The following is a 19,052-nucleotide window of genomic DNA, read 5'->3' as shown; positions in this document are numbered from 1 at the left end:
GCGACCCTGAGCTGGATAAGCGGTTACAGATCATTAATGAATGAATGAATGAATAGTATAAACATTCCAGTGGTTTTAGTTGTAGAGCGATACCCCAATGCATGCAATAGCCAGTGTAATATAGCCAGGTCCCTCAAAAGTTGTTTCGTTGCCGTCAATTCTAGGTAAAATAGCAGAAAGTTAGCACAGATACAAAGAGTACACCCGATTCCTGGACTTCTTTTTGAAAGAGGTACAATGCATAACAGCCATAATGGCTAAAATGTGTCCCAGGCCACCTCCTAAAATTATTTGTATACATTTTTTATTAATGCATCTTGTCTATTTTACATGAAAAATTTCTTTCTGGGAATAATACTCAGAATGCATAAAGGTAACAGTGACAAAATGAATTTACCATACCATAACAAAAAATAACTGTAGTTTTTGTTATACATAAAACTCCTTAACGGTTAAAAGAGTTGAGAGAGATTTCATTAGAAAAATATTACAATAAATTGTACATTGTGGGCCCTGTAAAAATGTACTGCAAACGACAGGAGGGTGAGGTGAACTGCATCTTACCAGCATACACCAAAACAGACCAGACTGTGTTCAAAAGAAAGCAGCTTGATGTTTGTCCAGGCAAGTAGGACAGAAAGTGGTTCAGCAAAATGATGCAGGCAGAATGGGAACAAAGTACTGCATCACAAAAAATGCCAGAGAGAGTACTAAATACATGTTTATGTTTAGAAGATGGTGATATATGGTTCATTTGTTTTACTTTAATTCATTTGTCAGACTGAATTATTCATCATATTAATATTAAAATAAGCACATTTTAATTAACAACACTAACTGCAATCATTAGGTGTTCAAATAAGTTCAAAGCATGATTGTGTAACTTATTGTAATTAAATACTCTTAATTTCCACCTCGTCATTTTATGGTAACTGTAGCATAGTATTAAAAATAAAAATTGTAATTTTATTATTAGAAAAAACTAAACTAATAATGAAGTATTAATCCATGTTGTTCACAAAACTACCATAAAAATCAGCTTCTTTAAATTGTTTAAACCCAAACTCACATAGTTTTGGATCCAATATTATTCCCCAAGAATAGAACAAATATATGCACATGCTTTTGCGGTGCTTTGTCCTTGATGGAATAAGGAATGCTTAATGGAATAATGCAATCTTTTTGTTAGCCATTTTTAAACTACTCAATTTTTAAGTTATTTTTCACTGAATTTAATGAAAATTTTAATTTTGAGTACTACACAACAGTCACCATATAATGACAGAGTGGGAGAATATTTGAAATTAGAATGCCAATTATATATTTAAAAAAAAGCTTCAAAACTTTTTTGTATATCTAATACATATTTTCATCTTAACGTTCAGCCGTATGCTTTTGTAAAGTTCTTAAGCAGCTCAGTAAATCAGATGGGTAAAGCATAAAAAAGTCTGCACCAGTGGGGGAAAAAAAAAGATGAATATATGTAACAGACTTGCGAAAAGAGTAAAACAGCTAAACAATCCTTTCATGAGAAGCAATGGACACACTGACAATTTTTGTTTGTAAATTATGATTAGAGAAATGAAGAATGATGAGACAATGTCAGTAATCCACATGCTTTGTGTTGTACGAGATTTACACAAACCTCTATCATTTGAACCTGCATATTTAGATAGCATCCCGTAGACTTTTTAGATATTCAAGTGCTCCAATGGCATAAGAAAGACAGGAACAAAACTGTACTCAAAATGTTCATTGCATTAATTTCTTCAATCACAGTACAATATAATTCAGAAATATAATACAAGTTCCATGAGTTAATAAGGTAACCTTTCTAAAGTAAAGGCAATTAGGTTTGTTGAATATTAGACAACTTCAAAATAAACTAGACATTTTAAGCCACATCAACATAAGTTCAAAAATGTCAAGGAAACACATATTTGGTATTGCCTGACAGAATGATGTGATGAGGTCCCAGCACATGGTCAGCACGAGGACAGGAAGTTACTGTCTTTGGTACCCAAATGTAAATTATGAGGCATGAGTGAGTTCTATTAGACCCAATACGTCTCCACTGTCTCCTAATGGTCTCTCACTATTGTTTACTTTTCTGAAGTCTGTTCTGATGGTTCTCTTTGTAGATAATCACTGTGAGACTGAAACAGAGATTCATTCTTTGAGTCCATTACTGAATTGGACTCTCTTAGCAGGTTAGTCCTCTGCTCTGAGTCACTATCTCTCTCCTCAGACTTTGATGTGGAGGGGCTTCCTTCTGAGGCGCTGGAAGGCATAGCAGTGTCCTTTCTATTGGAGCCTTCACTAAAACTTGAATTTAGATCTTGTTGATGTGTCTTCATGTGTGGTGCCCCTGGCTCAGGTGTCTCATCTTGGTTCTGCACTCCATCTTCTTGTAGGTGATACTCTTCTTCATGCTGGGCATCAGAATGCTCAGGGGCATGCTCCTGCTGAGGTAGGTGGGGCTGTGGCTGATGATGGGTGTCACCAGCATCAGCTCTATGAGTTGATGTTGGGGGTTTGATGGAGGTGTGACACATGGGGCAGGTTTCCTGAACATACAGCCATTTCCTTAGACAGTTTCCATGGAAGAAATGACCACAGTAGGTTATCACTGCTGATGTCATGTCCTGGTGGGGAGAGGATAAGGATGGTCATATGATTGCAGAATGCGCTGAACATATAATTTACTTTGTAAACATTATCTTGCAGATTATCAAAGCAAAGAAATATTCATTGTGATTTTCAGTGGTGGAGCTGAAATGCCAAAGTATTTTGATTGTTGTTCCCCCAATTAAGCAGTGTACTGCATTACATTTTAAATTTTTTTGTCATTTTTGTTACACACATCTACACACATCTATCTAAGAAAACAATATTGCATTTATTTTATTTATATTTTTAATAATGTTAATGTCTGTCTTTATAGTTAAACTACAGGCATGTTAACTGCCTGCAACAGCTGACTGCATTTATTGTAAATCTCTGGTAATCCAAGAGCCCTGTTTACTTTAATTAATTAGCTTTAACCCCATCAACAGCCCTTTGTAATGACTACTTGGATTTCTTTTATGAGAAAGTTAGCAACATTTCAAATTCAAATTTACAGACTATTTCTTGCCTACTGAATCTCACATAGCCCTCAGTTGTTAATCACTTTTCCACTTTTCACCCAGTTGTATGGTGGTGGTTGATGGTAGTTCAAATACTCACTCCCCCTCCCCCATGATTAAAGCTTGCCAGTCTTCATTTTGCCCACTCAATGCCATCAATGCATCTCTTAGCTCAGGTTATGTACCTCATAACTTAATGGTAGCTGCTATTACCCCAATCCTGAAGAAGTTATGCCTTGATCCTCATATCAAACCTCCCTTTCCTGGTAAGATACTGGAGCGCTCAGTCTTGGTCCAATTCAAAGAACACCTCTTTTCCAACAACAACTCCACTCTATCGATCCTGGATTTCATCACATCCTCTGTGAATCAGGTCCGTAAACTTGGTATTGTCATGGACTCTACACTTTCTCTTGAGGCCCAAATTAATAACATCACCAAAATAGGCTTTTTTCACCTTAAAAATATCACAAGACTGCATCCATCTCTCCCTGACTCTGTGGCCGAAACAGAAAGACACACTCCTTCATGCTGACTTTGGTCGGCTGGAGCATATTTCCTCCTGCCACACTAGGCAGGAATGGTGTCAGAGCTTTTAGTGTTGCATGCTCAAAGTTATGGAACACTATCCCCCTGCATCTTCCTCTCTGCCCATCACTTTCCACCTTTAAGATTCCACATTTAAAAACTTTTTTTTTTCACAGTGCTTTTCCTATTGTAAAGAGTTTTACTGTCTCACTGGCTTGTTGTTGTTTATTTATTTATTTTATAGTTGTAGTAGTCCTCTATATTCTTACTGTATTCTTATCATGTCTAATGGGTAAATACTTTTTTTTCCTTTTACTACTTACTGCTATATTTATAATTATTATTTTACTGTTTGTCTCCTGCAATGTTGTACTGTAGTGTCCTTGAGTATCATGAAATGCACTTATAATGAAAATGTATTATTATATTAATATTATTAAATACGTAAATATGATGGGGCAATCAAAAACTCCTAAGAATAAAGCCTAAAGGAACACTCTGATTAGTGTGGTAGCACATAGTTCTATCTTGATATTTATGTAGGTACCACCCCTGTAGGTGGGTCTGATGCTGACCTGAAAGCAGATTGCACAAACATCACCATGGTCCTGGAGCTGCTGCGTGCTTGCCCGCGGTAATGAATTAATCTTGCGAGCTGCTTCCTGTCGGAGCAAAAAGCTCTTCCAGCCAGCCTGAGCACGTAACCAGACATTGCAGTAGGAGTGGATGATAATGACTGATGCCCCCATCCAGCTCCATTCACCCCAGAGTGACTCCCATGCCCCGTATGCCACCACACATAGTGCCACAGCAAACTCCAGTGATCGACAGACTCCATTCACATAATACATCACTTCATCTAGGCCGGGCAGAGGGGCACTGCGCCACACCTCCACCATAAAGAGGCAGTAGATCAGCAGAGTGCCTGTCACCTAGGATAAATTCCATATGATTAGCTGGGACTTCTGAATATGTAACAGCCTTTAAACACTATGCAAAAATTAACACATGTACATGAAGTTTTACTCATTTTCATAAAACAATAGGGAGAGGCTGAGATCTCTCAGAGAATACCTGCAGTGAAGTGAGCATACAGCTGGACACCAGGATGAGAAGCCAGAAATCCATGTGGAAGAGCTGGGAAATCTTATAGGCCATAAACCCAGGAAACAGCAGCAAGAACACACACATGCTCAGCCCCCGTAAATGCTTCCACACACTCCTATGGATACACAACTTCCAATATGTTTGTTCATGGTTTGTATGATCAACTTTATCAACTTTAAATTTATTTATCTATCCCATCTTAGAAATTCTACCATTCACACCAAGTAAAATATGGTTACATCAGTTGGTGTGATTGTGTTACTTTATTTTCTATACAGTTTGCAAGCTACCTTGTTTCCTTAAATACTGCATCATAAACTACTGGTCAAAAATCAGGTTACAGAACCTGAAACAGCTAAACTAACATGGAATTGATATTAAGCAGCCTTTTGTGTTATCTGCAATCAAATATGTATTAAATATAATCATATTTGATTGAATATTTGAATTGCAGGGAAACAACAAATGTCTACCTGTTTCTACTGGCACCAAGTCCTAGCATAATAGGTTCAGTTATTTCACTCATGCTCTGCAGTGTGGATGTTAGTACAATGAAGAGGATGATGAAGAGGAGGAAGCAGCGTTGCAGGGCTGCCATGTCCAACAAGCCGGTCTGCAGGGCTAGCAATAACAATGTCACACCCTCTGTCACACCTCTACAAAACATACACAAACAAAACACATAAAAATATGTATTTACACACAAACGGAAACATGTACTCATTATACACACACACACACACACACAAACCTGTGCATGACATTGTGGTTCTGTAGTGCTGTGAAACCTCCCAGGTAAAACTTGCAGAGATTCAGGAGCCCCAAAGCCAAATAGGAAACCACAAATGTCATACCTAGCAAAGAGTAGGGGCTAGCACAGCACTCTGACATGCTTATGTGAGCACATTCAGAAAACACAAACAAACATACAAATCAGAACATTAGCACACATTAGAAACAAGATAATTATTTATACAAGCCATGTTTATTATATAGGTTGGAATATTGTGAAAAAAAAGCTATATAGTGTTGTGCTTACAGACATTCCCTAAGTTTAACATTTCTATGTTTACACATTACAGAAAAATTTAAATAACAGCAAGTAACTAGAGTAGTCACTCTTACCTTGTTAAAAGGTAAAGTAGAAGTCCTTCGTGGACGGCAGAGGAGGTACCAGCTTTGGAGACTAGTTGAACTCCAAATAACACAAACCAGAAGACACTGAACAACACAGGCACCGCAAAACTATGCCAAAGAGATACCCCCACTGCAAACAGTCGGTATAGATCAGTCACCTACAAAAGAGATGCAGAGACAGGGATCTGGCAGTACAGTGTGTGTGTGTATGTATTTAGTTTAATCTTAAAACAGTATTTGTATGTCACACTCACAAATGGCTTAAATCTACTTAAACGAGTACTTACCTCTAACAGTGCCATTTCATTGTAGACTGCTCTGGCCAGTCTATATGGTACAAACAAATTCATGAAGAGGAATACAGCGACCTCTAACCCCGTTATTCCCATGGAAACAGTGGTAAGTGTGAGGATTGTCTCTTGAGTAACTGAACACACACGTGCCAGCAGAGGGAGTAAATGAGCAGAGAAAAGCCACACACGGCGGGTGCGCATGAGGAATGCACAGAGTGTGGTGACAATAATCTGACCTGTATACAAACATACAAATATATAGAAAATACAATATCATCAGAAGAGATTTATTAAACACATCACAGTATATGAGCATCAGAACATCTTCACAGACTGGTTCATTTTTTTCTCAGTAATTCCATTTAAAAAGTGAAACTTTTATATTACACTCATTCATTACAAACAGATATATACAGCTATATTTCAAGTGTATATTTCTTTGAATTTGATGTTATAACTGATTAAACTAATGAAAACCCCAAATTCAGTATCTCAGAAAATTAGAATATTTCTTAAAACCAATACAAAAAAGGATTTTTAGAAATGCTGACCAACTGAAAAGTATGATCATGTACAGCACTCAATACTTAGTTGGGGCTCCTTTTGCCTGAATTACTGCAGCAATGCGTTGTGGAGTCGATCAGTCTGTGGCACTGCTCAGGTGTTATATGAGAGCCCAGGTTGCTCTGATAGTGGCCTTCAGCTCTTCTGCATTGTTGGGTCTGGCGTATTGCATCTTCCTCTTCACAAAACCCTATAGATTTTCTATGGGGTTAAGGTCAGGTGAGTTTACTGGTCAATTAGGAACAGGGACACCATGGTCCTTAAACCAGGTACTGGCAGCTTTGGCACTGTGTGCAGGTGCCAGATGGAAATGTTGGAAAATGAAATCTGCATCTCCATAAAGTTGGTCAGCAGCAGGAAGCATGAAGTGCTCTAAAACTTCCTCATAGACGTCTGTGTTGACCTTGGACCTCAGAAAACACAGTGGACCAACACCAGCAGATGACATGGCACCCCAAACCATCACTGACTATAGAAGCTTTACACTGGACCTCAAGCAAAGTGGATTCTGTGCCTCTCCTCTCTTCCTCCAGACTCTGGAACCTTGATTTCCAAAGGAAACGCAAAATTTACTTTCATCAGAGAACATAACTGTGGACCACTGTGCAACAGTCCAGTCCTTTTTCTCCTTGGCCCAGGAAGGACACTTCTGGGGTTGTCTCTGGGTCGTGAGTGGCTTGACACAAGGAATGCGACAGTTGTGTCCTGGACATGTCTGTGTGTGGTGGCTCTTGAAACACTGACTCCAGCAGCAGTCCACTCCTTGTGAATCTCCCCCAATTTTTGAATGACCTTTTCTTGACAATCCTTTCAAGGCTGCGGTTAACCCTGTTGCTAGTGTAATTCCAGTTTTCTGAGATAATGATTTTTCATTAGGTGTAAGCCATAATCATCAACATTAAAAGAAATAAACGCTTGGAATAGATCACTCTGTTTGCAATGAATCTATATATGAGTTTCAATTTTTGAATTGAATTACTGAAATAAATTACATTTTTGATGACATTCTAATTTACTGAGCTGCACCTGTATATATTTGGTCTCATACAGAATGATTTATGTCTTTGGATTCTTTTGAGGATGGAAGCACTCCTGTATGTACATGTAACCTGCAACCATGACAAATCTATTCTCCATCATCATACTTGTCTTGAGAAATGTTCCAATCAACATTCTGGAAAAGATTACGATGGCTTGTTTGTCTCAGAATTAATATAGTCCTCTCAACTACTGAGCTGCAGTGTGCAATCTAAGGGACCAAATAAAATCTGTGTGCATAGGCAAAAGAAAAATAATAATTGATCTCCCCCAAAGAAATAATATATATCTGCCATTTCCCATTTCAGTAGTCCTGCTTTCCCATCTATTCCTGGTAGTGGAGATAAAGGATTTTTTCTCAAGGGCATTTTTACTGACATCAGTTATACTGAAATCTTAAGAATAATTTGATACTGTATATATTCCTTTAAAACTTACTACTTAAGGAAAGACCTAAAAGCAGACTAATGCTCTTTTACACTAAAGGAAAAAATATGTAGCTAACAACATGTGAATGTGCACTTTTAAGTATACACGTTACAAGATTTAATCATATTCATTCTTTTTTCCCCCTTCTGCTATTACACACATTTTCTGCTGATGTTGGTGCTCCTTTGATATCAAATTTACATTTTTTACAGTAACTGACCCATGAAATGGGTGAAAACAGGATGCTTAGTCAATTAACAGTTGCTGCAGCACACCCAGACAAGCATTTAGGACCACACTCGTTTTAATAACAGAAGTGGATGGTCAGAAATGGATGAAATGTTACTACTAATGTAATAGGGTTTTTACCTACTTGTAAGAGCAGTCACAAAACGATTCAAAGCAGGAGGATCCAGGATAAGTATACGGTCATAGCCGTACTGGCCCTCTGTTAGCACATATTCCCTGTTAATACAGAAAAGTATAACCGAATATTAAAATAGCTGCACAAAAATGCATTTTATGTAGTATATAATCTGAATGTACCGCGACCCTGAAATGGAGAAGCGGAAAAGAAAATGTATGTATGTATGTATGTATAATCTGAATGTGTAAAGCATAAAATTCTGGACTTCTGGACATTATTTATAAATCATAATAGATATTTCAAAAGCATTAATATTTAGACAATGTGGAGAACTGTTGATTAAGGCATTATTCTGAAACACAGCCCTAAACCAAATCCTGGCCTTTCTGTCTTCAGAATCTAATAATTATATCTAACTACAACTAACATATAGAACCTTAACTGATCAAAAACAATGACAAGACCCAGCTGGTCCTTCTAATATTATAACTATCAATTACAGACAAATTAAGAAATTATATAACAATCTAATACTATCTAACTAGCATTGATTAAGTAATTCTCTATAATTGAATATACTGAAATCATGGAATGATATTGATGTTTATGTTCATGAACTTTGCAAGTTTTGCTAAACATGCACTCTATTCATATTTTTAATGTTGAAATGCATTAGCATGTTTACTGACATGTTGAACGTAAAGAATAAGGCCATTCCTGGATGGTAGTTTATTTTAAATTTTTAATTATATTTCTATTTTTTTATACTTATATTATTACTCAGTCTTAACCTCTTTTAAATATGCTGCAGACATTTAATTCAGAATAAGTGCATATCTATAAAAAATACAAGGTCAAAAATTAAGTCTTGATTCTGTACTGTTTTAATCCAAGTATCAGTCAAAGTGGTTTAATAATCATTGAAGGGGGTGTTCCTCACACTGCCCTGATTTATATTTATTTATTTATTTATTTTCAGAATTGATGTTTGTATTTTGTCTCTTATATATATAGTACATTTGATACTTGTATACCAACATCATGTCTGTTTTTTGTGTCCTGTTAATATATTGATTTGCTTGCTCCATGATAGCAGTCAACATAGCTAAGATATATTTGACAGCTTGTACAGGCTGTTCCTGTCATCCAGATTTCAGAATAAATATTCAAACTTTAGACACTTTTAGTTAACTTTGGAATGGAACAGCATCTGTAGGTGACACATTGAAATCTAAATCTGAAAATGTTTTTCCATCCTCCGACTGATTTCACATAAATTTCTCACGAAAAGGAAACACCTTGAGGGTTGTATAGTCTCTGTTGTTGATCATTTAAGGATCAAGGAACAAGCAAGCAGGAGGAGGTTAAAACAAGTGGTGTTTTAACAAAAATAAATGCCTGCCAAATGCAAGTCCAGACAGCAGACACCATTGAACTGTGAATGAAGTATTCCCCAATAGTCAATCTCGGTTTGAGGTGTGCTCACCTGGAGATCTGATGGCCCATGTACAGCAGAAGTGCAGTGAGTATATGCAGATAAAGTTGAACAATATGTCCAAGCGGCAACAGCAGGACTACTATGCTCACTAGGTGACCTGTGGACAAGTATTAGAAAGCAGTGTGTCAACCAGCAATAGTCTGCAAGAGTACTGACTGTGAATGCAACCAACCACAAACACAAAATTTAGTTTAAAACAAACAAACAAAGAACTATATTACACAAAGTTTTAAAAAAAGAACATTTGAAATAGCCTTGCACCAAGCACTATATTCTGCTGTAGTCTCCTACTCCTAATCAATCTAAAAATTATTTAAATTTACAGGATTTAAGTAGATTTCATGGGAATACTTTGAACATCAGAAGATTAAGATATCTGAAGTGACTTTATGGACTAACCCCCTGAGGACACAGAGGGCCAACTGCATGTTCACTATAATTCCATTAACTGAGTTTAGTGCTAGTATAGATTTGACCTAACTCTAACTTTTTGATTATTATCATAATAATTTTCACTCATCAATCTATAAGTTGAGTATATCCTTTTAGCTTTTGTTTGATTTTAACTAGTGATGCACAATGATTTAGGTATCCTTTCGCTATCAGCAGATAATTAGTTCTTTAAAGATTATCAGCAGCTGCATATACTTTGATTTTGCCAATATTTCAAACTGATAATTGCTGACACATTTATTTTTACCAGACTGACTATTTTTAGTGGCGCAGCAGGTAGTGTCGCAGTCACACAGCTCCAGGGGCCTTGGAGGTTGTGGGTTCGATTCCAGCTCCGGGTGACTGTCTGTGAGGAGTTGGTGTGTTCTCCCCGTGTCCGTGTGGGTTTCCTCCGGGTGCTCCGGTTTCCTCCCACAGTCCAAAAACACACATTGCAGGTGGATTGGCGACTCGAAAGTGTCCGTGAGTGTGTGAGTGAATGTGTGTGTGTCTGTGTTGCCCTGTGAAGGACTGGCGTCCCCTCCAGGGTGTATTCCCGCCTTGCGCCCGATGATTCCAGGTAGGCTCTGGACCCCCCGCGACCCTAAATTGGATAAGCGGTTACAGATAATGGATGGATGGATGGACTATTTTTACCAAAAGACTGGTTAAACAAAAAATAAATTAAATATTATTAAATTATTATATAAAATATAAAAAAAAAAAAATATATATATATATATATATATAGAAAAAAATTGGCTCAGAATATTCTCCCTTTGACAGTGTGGGGAAGCACAAAGACACTGCTGAAGCTCTTATTTCTGTATTGTAGAATATTGTGTTATTCATATAAATGTTTTTAAAACAATGATGATCAAAACAATGTGCCAGTCTTATTATCTATTAGGTTGTATAATATTAAATCCTTAACTTGACTTCACTTGAACAAAATATTTAGTATGTTAAATGGTCATGAATGAATGTGTGACATAAAACTACAGTCTATAGTGTGTTTCTATTAATCACTAAATCTATCATTTTTTATAACAGTTGTAAACACAGAACAACTGGGGTGTTGTGTCTGTTAGATTCATTTTAAACAAGGTACACTGCTCATTGTGAACATGTTTTCTATTGCCACTCTAATTTTTGCTCACTCCTAGGTTGATGAAAGTACAGACATTTACTCGTGCTCTTGGTAGATAGATGCAAAGCTCCTCACAGGACCAGCCTGTAACTCACTCTAGCACATTTAGCAGGCTGATGATGCACCAATGGGATGTCGTCAGTATTGACTGATCAAATCCTTTATTTAACTGAGAAAAGTTTTAGGCTGTTTTGCACAGGACAACATAAAGAGCTGAATGTAAATGTGTACCTATGTAGTACATGTTCCACAGGACGTATTTGTACTTGAAGAGCATGTCCTCTGTCCTCGCTCTGAGGTGGTAAGTGAAGCTCTCGATGTCGCATTTGTACAGCAAGTCCAGCACGATGATGCTGGGTACCCTGAGCACCACATTGGCCACGTCCTCCAGGCGCAGCATGTTTACCAGTGCAAACAGTGAGCAGCAAACAGGAGATACGGGGCTTGTGTCACGTCATGGACCGATGAAGTTTAATGCCTCCGTTTCTGAAAAGCTTCACTGAATGGAGATCTGTAACATGGCTGATACTCTGACAGCAGCACTGGGTCACAAGCTTGCAGAAGATGAGCTCATGTAAACATTTACGGAGTTCTTCTTACTGAGTGGGTCTCCGAAATGGTTTAGGTTCGATGTGCTCTTTCTCAGATTTTACACGTACGAGAAAAGGAAAACAGTACATTTAATTTTTAAAAAGGCGGTTTATTGTTTCTCTCGGTGTCTGGTTAGAGAAAGTGCCTCCGTGGCCTGGTTTAGCACAGGCTGTAGTTTTCATTTCCTTCTAAAAGTAAACGTATTATAAAGAAAACAAACTAACAGGACAGTAAAAATATAACCTGCACTTTACATAACGACTGACTATATCATACAAATATCACTGCCAACTTTGTTCTATAGACTAATAACAGCGGGTTTGAAGGAGTGTACGCTCCAGCTCTGACATGTTCAGCTCGTCCTCTTCCTGTGGAACAGACCCGGGCGCGTCCGATTCCGAACTCTCACACACTTCCACTTATAAAGAAGTACACTGCAGCAACTACACAACTGTTTAAATTCCAGATAGCGTCAACTGCACTACCCAAGGCATTTTAAAGGGCTATGAACAATTCAACCTTCTGCTAGTTGTTTGTTTGGTTCCGCATTTATCATGCATTTGTCGACTTAATGAGAGTACAGTAAATGAACATGGGCTCATTTTATTTTAAACGGAAGAGTGCTGAACTTGCAGTGTGTGCTATCACTGCTACATACCGTTGAACAGGAAAATAATATCTGGTTGAACGGAAGGTAATTTGGATATTCATGAGTACGTTATTTATTTATTTATTTATTTTATTTATTTTTTTTTTTTTCTTTAAGGAAGAGGAATGCTTTATTTTAATGTTAAGGGACTATATGTGTAAAGTTATGTCAAAGTAACATTAGGCCTATTAAGAAAGTTAAGAAATGCTTGATTAGTTGTAGTAGTAGTAGTAGTAAGCAGTTGACATGGCTTGAAACCTAGGTCTCATGTAAACCTTTCTCATGAACCATTTCTTCTACAATGGTCATGGTCATACTGATGGTCATTAATTAGCCTGAAATAATATTCTTGTGAGTACCAGAGAAACATGACAACTAAATATGTCAAATTCTGGAAATGTAAGCCATTATGGTGAAAACAAACATAGGGAGCACTGTCATGAAAATGGTGCCTCTTGACTCATAGGGAAAATGTTAAATTAAGAGGCTTACATGGGTCTGTTATTCTGTCAGTGCATGACAAGGTTTTAAGATAAAAAAAATAGTGAATTAAATAGTGAATTAAATAGTAAAGTAGTGAAGTAAATGTTCTATGACACAAGAAAACAAAAAACAACAAATACAAATTAAGAATATTTAGGTTTCAAGAGTAAAGTATCTTTGATATAAAACAGACACTTAAAGCATTTTTTTGTAAACAGCATAGTTATGCATAGGATCCAGTAGGAAATTGGAGCACGTGTAGTCTTTTAGGTCATAAATGATAAAGTGAGGGAAAGCATTAGCCTACTGTTTTAAATATAAAAGTTTTTATGATTTGCTTGCTTATTCATCCTTCTCAAAATAAAACTGAGCTTTTTGGGAAAGAGTGATACCAGAGAGAGGTCAGGGCTACTTGAGGGGAAGGAAAATCCGCTCAGCACTCCCCTTGGGTAACCTACACTCTCCCAGAACACACATGTAGAGCATTTCAGTGTGGTGACTATCGGTTAAAGTGCAAGTAAAAAAGCAACGGGTGCTGTAAAGGTCTGTCTCTGTGAGCATGGTGGGAGGAGGGGGGGAGGAAATGGGCTCAGTGACCTTTGCAGCCAATTTCCCTCGTGTTCAAACAGCAGCATGAAAGCCGCGACTGTTTCTGAAGTCCTGCGCAAAATGTCAATTGCAACTTATCCCACTAGCAAAAGGATTTTTTCTGAAAGTAGATTCCTTCATTGTTGCTCTGGGCTTTTAAGTCACTGCACACGGATGGTTTGACCCCAACCCTCTCCTCAAACTGTGTGCTTTCTAAGAACTGGGGAGATGCTTTTGCTTCTTCAAGCAAAAAATTGTCTTATGAGGAAACGTGTATGGTGAAATGGTCTATACTTCTCAACAAGACAGAAAGCTAACCCAGCGTCACTAAAAGGATATTGTGAAACTTCGTTTTTTTTTTTCTTTCTTTCTTTCTTTTCATTGACTGCTGATCAGTATGATTACACTGGGAATTACAGTAACTTATTACAAAAGAATCTTGACAACATACAGTAATAGAGGCACTTGAGAATATTAAATGTAAAAAGCGTATTGTTTGGTCAATGAGCATTTGCTTGTTTGAATAAACATTCTCAATACTGTAAGGATTTTACATCTATCAATGTATTTGTTTAACCTTTTCTAAACCTCTCAATTTCTAAACCATTCAACATTATAGTTATCATCGCATACCTGTTTTGATTAACAAATTGTTAATCAGTTCTACATTATGTTCAGCTGAATATACTAAATTTAGGAAGTGGCATTAGATAGTTGCTGTTATCTACAGCAAATTACAACATAATATTTTTCCAGATATTAGCAGCATTAGGATGTTGAAATGTTGTAAAATGGTGAAATGTGTGGTTTTCAGAGTTGGGAATCAAACCCAGTTTTGCAGTGTTGAGAGAAGCGGTGTTACCTACTGTACAGCTATATCACTTACTGTCTACTTACTGAGATTGCACATTTTGTATAATGATGTTATGTGTGCAGTCTCAGAACAATTAACTGCACATTTGTGGCCTAGTAAATATATTGCGGCTGTTGGAACATAATCTTGTTATGTCACCTGCTCTTTACATTGCGTTAATGTTTAATAGCAAATTCATCAGTAGAAAAGCCCCAAAATCTCTTATCAATAATTTTCTTTCAACATTTAATTAAGATTCTTTTACGTCTTTTTTTACTGTAAAGTTACTTTTTTTGGAGATATGAGGTTTTGTCCGAAAAGCACCAATATCTTTTTGGGCACAAGCATGAGGATGAATCAGCGTGACAACATGAATCATGAGGTTCGGCATGAGTTCATTCCATGCTGCAATATCAGCAACTTTCTGGTGTTTAATTTCAAGAAAAGTGAGGTGTGCAACAATCATGTTATCTCCATTATGATTGGAGAATTGGCCAATGGGTGAAGCATATCTCTGTCAGTAAGTGGGCTGCAAAACCATTCCATGACTTCACCTTACAGTAAAACATAAGCATGGAAGTTGAGAGTGTGGGAAGGTGGAAGAAGTGTGTACATGGTTTCTGCACCACACCTCAGTTATGATGCAATGTACATGTATCAATCAGCAGAAACTTCCATATGAGGAAACTTGAACTGCTTCTTCTTCTTTTTTTTGGAGTGGTAACAGTAAACATGACTCTGCAAATGAGTGTTCGGCAGGTATGATTTCCATTTCCTCTTTGGAAAAACAGATGTGTTGAGTCTGTGTTGGTTTCTTTCAGCTTGTGCTGGGTCGCCTCTTGTTGTGTGGAACTACTCTTTTGCAATAGGGGAATTCCTGGTTCCTACACAGGCGAGTAGGCTTTCTCTCTCTCTCTCTCTCTCTCTCTCTCTCTCTCTTGCTCTCTTTCGCTCTCTCTCCCTCTCCCCTTTTCCCTTTTTTGTTTTATGGGAACTGAGGGCCGGACCAGTGAGATGTTTTTCCTCAGAAGTGCTGTGTATTGATTCATTACGAGGGGGCGGGAGACTCCCTCCCACTGCTTCCTTCTTACTGGGAAGTGACTGCCAGACTTACCGTACTCATAGAGCATGAGTGAGTGTGAGTGTGTGAGTTTGAAAGGGGCAGGAAAACAGAGGGACGCAGGTATTTAAGTTGAAAGGATTTAGCCATATTTATAAGAAGACGTACTCTCTTCGTGTGTGTTTACACCGAAGGCTCTAGCAGCAACTCGCACTGGTTTACTGGTAGTGGATATTGAAGCAGGAGCTTTTTTCCAAGAAGGACTTGTATAAAAACATCTTGGATAAGTTGTCCCGTTGGTGAGTGCCAAGTATTTGAAAATTATAACTGAACAATTGAATATGTCATGAAAACATATTGTGTAAATTAAGCTATGTAGCATATAACAAATCTATTCATCTGTGTATTACCTGCTTTAGAATTTATGTCCAACATTTTATTTCATCATGACATTATTTAATGAGTATATTCAGTAACATAATTAATATCGTCTTATTGAACTGACAAAATTTCATAGAATCTATTGACAGTATTTCATCGTACATATGGAGTCATGTGGCCTTCTGTATGTGACCAGCCTGCATCAAAGCAGATAATGGATCTTGCTTGGATTCTTATGGGGGTTTCCAACACTGCACTTATTAAGGCAGTTCAACTGGTTCAGTTTTGTTTAACGGGAAAGAAAGAATTTCCTGAAACTTCTCAGGTGTGGCTAGAACTTAGCTGAGGACATGAAGAGCATTGTCTGTCAGTCAGTCAGTAATGATCAAACATTAAACAAATACGTGATTGAGATAACACTGAGAAAATAAACCGCATGTCACTTAATCTGGCAGTGACTTTTATAGGACTGTGCAGCAAAAATGGCTTGGAAGAGAACTGATAAGATTTTCAAATTGTCTAATATTTAAGACTGCAACTACCACTGGGTCTGTTTTCAGATCGACGAGATTTGTCATTGAAAAGCTTTATTCCCAGTAATATGACTCTCTGACAAGCTTTATTCCCAACATATGGCTTTCTGGAATGCTTCATGCCCAATACAGTCCCTTAGTAAACTTAGTAAGAACTAATTGTTTTCGAAATGCACTGCAATATGTTCTGTTTATATGTTGGGATATATACTGACAAATTAAACACCATCATTTATTTGTTTAAATTTTCTATAGAATATAAAATGATATAATGATGTTCTGTTTACTAATTGGTTATTACTAAGCGACATGGCCCTCTCTGAATGTATGAGGTTGGTTTCTTCTTCAGATGATACACTCTTCTCCTGAGCACTTGGCCCTGAGAACTGAATTCCATAGATGGTGGTCTTGAGGAGCTCATCTATGGGCTCAGTTCTTCTGGCAAAGTATTCTCTGTCTGCATAACAAGCCAAACTCTCTAAAGATAGACTTTATATATTGGATATATTATTTTAAAAAAATGTGCCAAGAAGATCTTTTCTTACTTATTTGAAATGTATTTATTTTTTTCTTAAATTGATTTTTGTTGTAGGCCTTTGTGAAACATTTGTTTGACATTTAACTGCTTATATTAAAATCCAAAACATTCCATGAAATATATTACAAGCCATTCTGTGTTGTTTCTTTTGTAAAAGGTTTTTTTCACAGAGCAGTAATGTAAGATACACACTTTGCATTTTGGAGTGGGAATATGAGTGGGCGTGTTAGTCAAATGGTCTTAGAAAGACACGCAAATTATTCTTTTATAACTTCCTTCACTTGGCCCACACATTTTTAGTCAACAATTCAATATACTCATTTGTAGAAAAGCAACTAAAAGTGTAGGTCTAATAAGCCAAGACACATGGCTACCAAGAAAAGGAAACAGACCAGGATGCTGGTTTATCAGGTACCTGTTTTATTTGTTAGCAGGAAATCTATGTATATATGTATATATACCAGTGCACAATAAGGCATACAGTAATGAAATGAGAGTTGAAGTATGCAAACGTTACATGTCCACCCACACACCAACCACAAATATGTCTTATCTCTGGCTCCTGGTAAATGACTCAGGATCATTCCATGGAAACTGGAAGTCATGGACACCATACCAAGAACATTCACCACCCACTGCAACTGAAAATCCATGAAGTCATCGGAGATTGCGTTGTAAAAATTATGAAATACATGAAGTGTAATTACACTTTCTGTTTGTGGAACCACAGGAAAATGGTGTAGACTAGATACATTTGAAGATGACATGTTGTATATACACAATTATAGACTGAATACAGGTTTTTTTGAGTCATCAATTCTCATATAGATATTTTAAAAACCAAACAAAATTATTAATTTAAACTTTGTTTTCATGCTTTTTCTTGGCAAAACACAGTGACTAGGCTAAAAACACACAAAGTTGATAGGGTTCAGAATTAATGATGCAATAACCTCAGCCCACACTCACTGATAAGATTCTGCTCAGTTCTGCTAAAATGTAAATATATAAATTGGGGTTGCTCAAGAAAAATAAATAAATTCAAGTAAAGTAAATATAGAAACAATGGATAATCTTAATATTAGATCACTTTACTATCTTTTCGTAATTCCTTCTCCTTGACATTTTCACTCACAATCTCCCCTTCACAGTGGTCCACACTCTTTCAGACCACTTTCTTCTTTTTTTACACTTTTGTTGTTCTATCCTGGAGACTCCACAGACCTCGTAATCCCCTCCGTGATAACTGATGCTCACACCAATGCTGGGGTAGGTACCATAAACTCATAAGCCATCTTTTACAAAATCTAGAAGCTCCCTGCAGTCACCAAACAACCTCTCAACTTTCCCCCAGTGCAACTCACCTCTCATATTGAAGTTGTCCTGCCACGTTCCATACTGAGGTTCAAGAGGACTGCCCTAAGGGGTTCTGTTTACAGGCAGGATTGGTCAAATATGTGCATAAATATTAGGATAATGACTGTATAAATGGGTTATAGGAAAGTCTGGAGTAGGTCCAGTGTAATGGTGGTTCTCTGGCAGTTTGTCATGAGGATCTGTGATGTTCTCTATGAGAATGGGCGATGCTGGAGCACTGTGACTTGGATTTAGATTCTTACACTGTAGAGCAATCAGGAAAACACAGAGCCAAATTAGTGATCCATGTGTGGATGATGGATGTTCATAATTTAATTTAATGGAGTTA

At 37.2% G+C, this 19,052-nt stretch overlaps 1 protein-coding gene across 1 annotated transcript; it reads right to left on the bottom strand.

The window, feature by feature from the left end:
• Window positions 1-929: 929 nt before the first annotated feature.
• Window positions 930-12,644, bottom strand: zmp:0000000662 (RING finger protein 145). Its single transcript, XM_066679939.1, has 10 exons — window positions 11,903-12,644; window positions 10,078-10,186; window positions 8,598-8,689; window positions 6,188-6,429; window positions 5,889-6,058; window positions 5,515-5,655; window positions 5,237-5,419; window positions 4,731-4,878; window positions 4,232-4,588; window positions 930-2,645 (listed from the first exon to the last, which is right to left on the bottom strand). The coding sequence occupies exons 1-10, from the start codon at window positions 12,069-12,071 to the stop codon at window positions 2,103-2,105; spliced, it is 2,154 nt and encodes a 717-aa protein (XP_066536036.1). The 5' UTR covers window positions 12,072-12,644; the 3' UTR covers window positions 930-2,102.
• Between the last annotated feature and the right edge of the window lie 6,408 nt (window positions 12,645-19,052).

The sequence above is a fragment of the Hoplias malabaricus genome, chromosome 8 (assembly GCF_029633855.1).
Source record: "Hoplias malabaricus isolate fHopMal1 chromosome 8, fHopMal1.hap1, whole genome shotgun sequence".
Classification (NCBI taxonomy): domain Eukaryota; kingdom Metazoa; phylum Chordata; class Actinopteri; order Characiformes; family Erythrinidae; genus Hoplias; species Hoplias malabaricus.
The sequence above is the reverse complement of the archived record's forward strand: the minus strand, read 5'-3'. Positions and strand labels throughout refer to the sequence as shown.

Coding starts and splice junctions, on each gene's coding strand:
- zmp:0000000662 (XM_066679939.1), bottom strand. CDS start 12,071: ATGCTGCGCCTGGAGGACGTGGCCAATGTGGTGCTCAGGGTACCCAGC. Junction 10,187..11,902: donor GTGGAACATGTACTACATAG/GTACACATTTAC, acceptor ACTTGTCCACAG/GTCACCTAGTGAGCATAGTA. Junction 5,420..5,514: donor AACCACAATGTCATGCACAG/GTTTGTGTGTGT, acceptor TATGTTTTGTAG/AGGTGTGACAGAGGGTGTGA.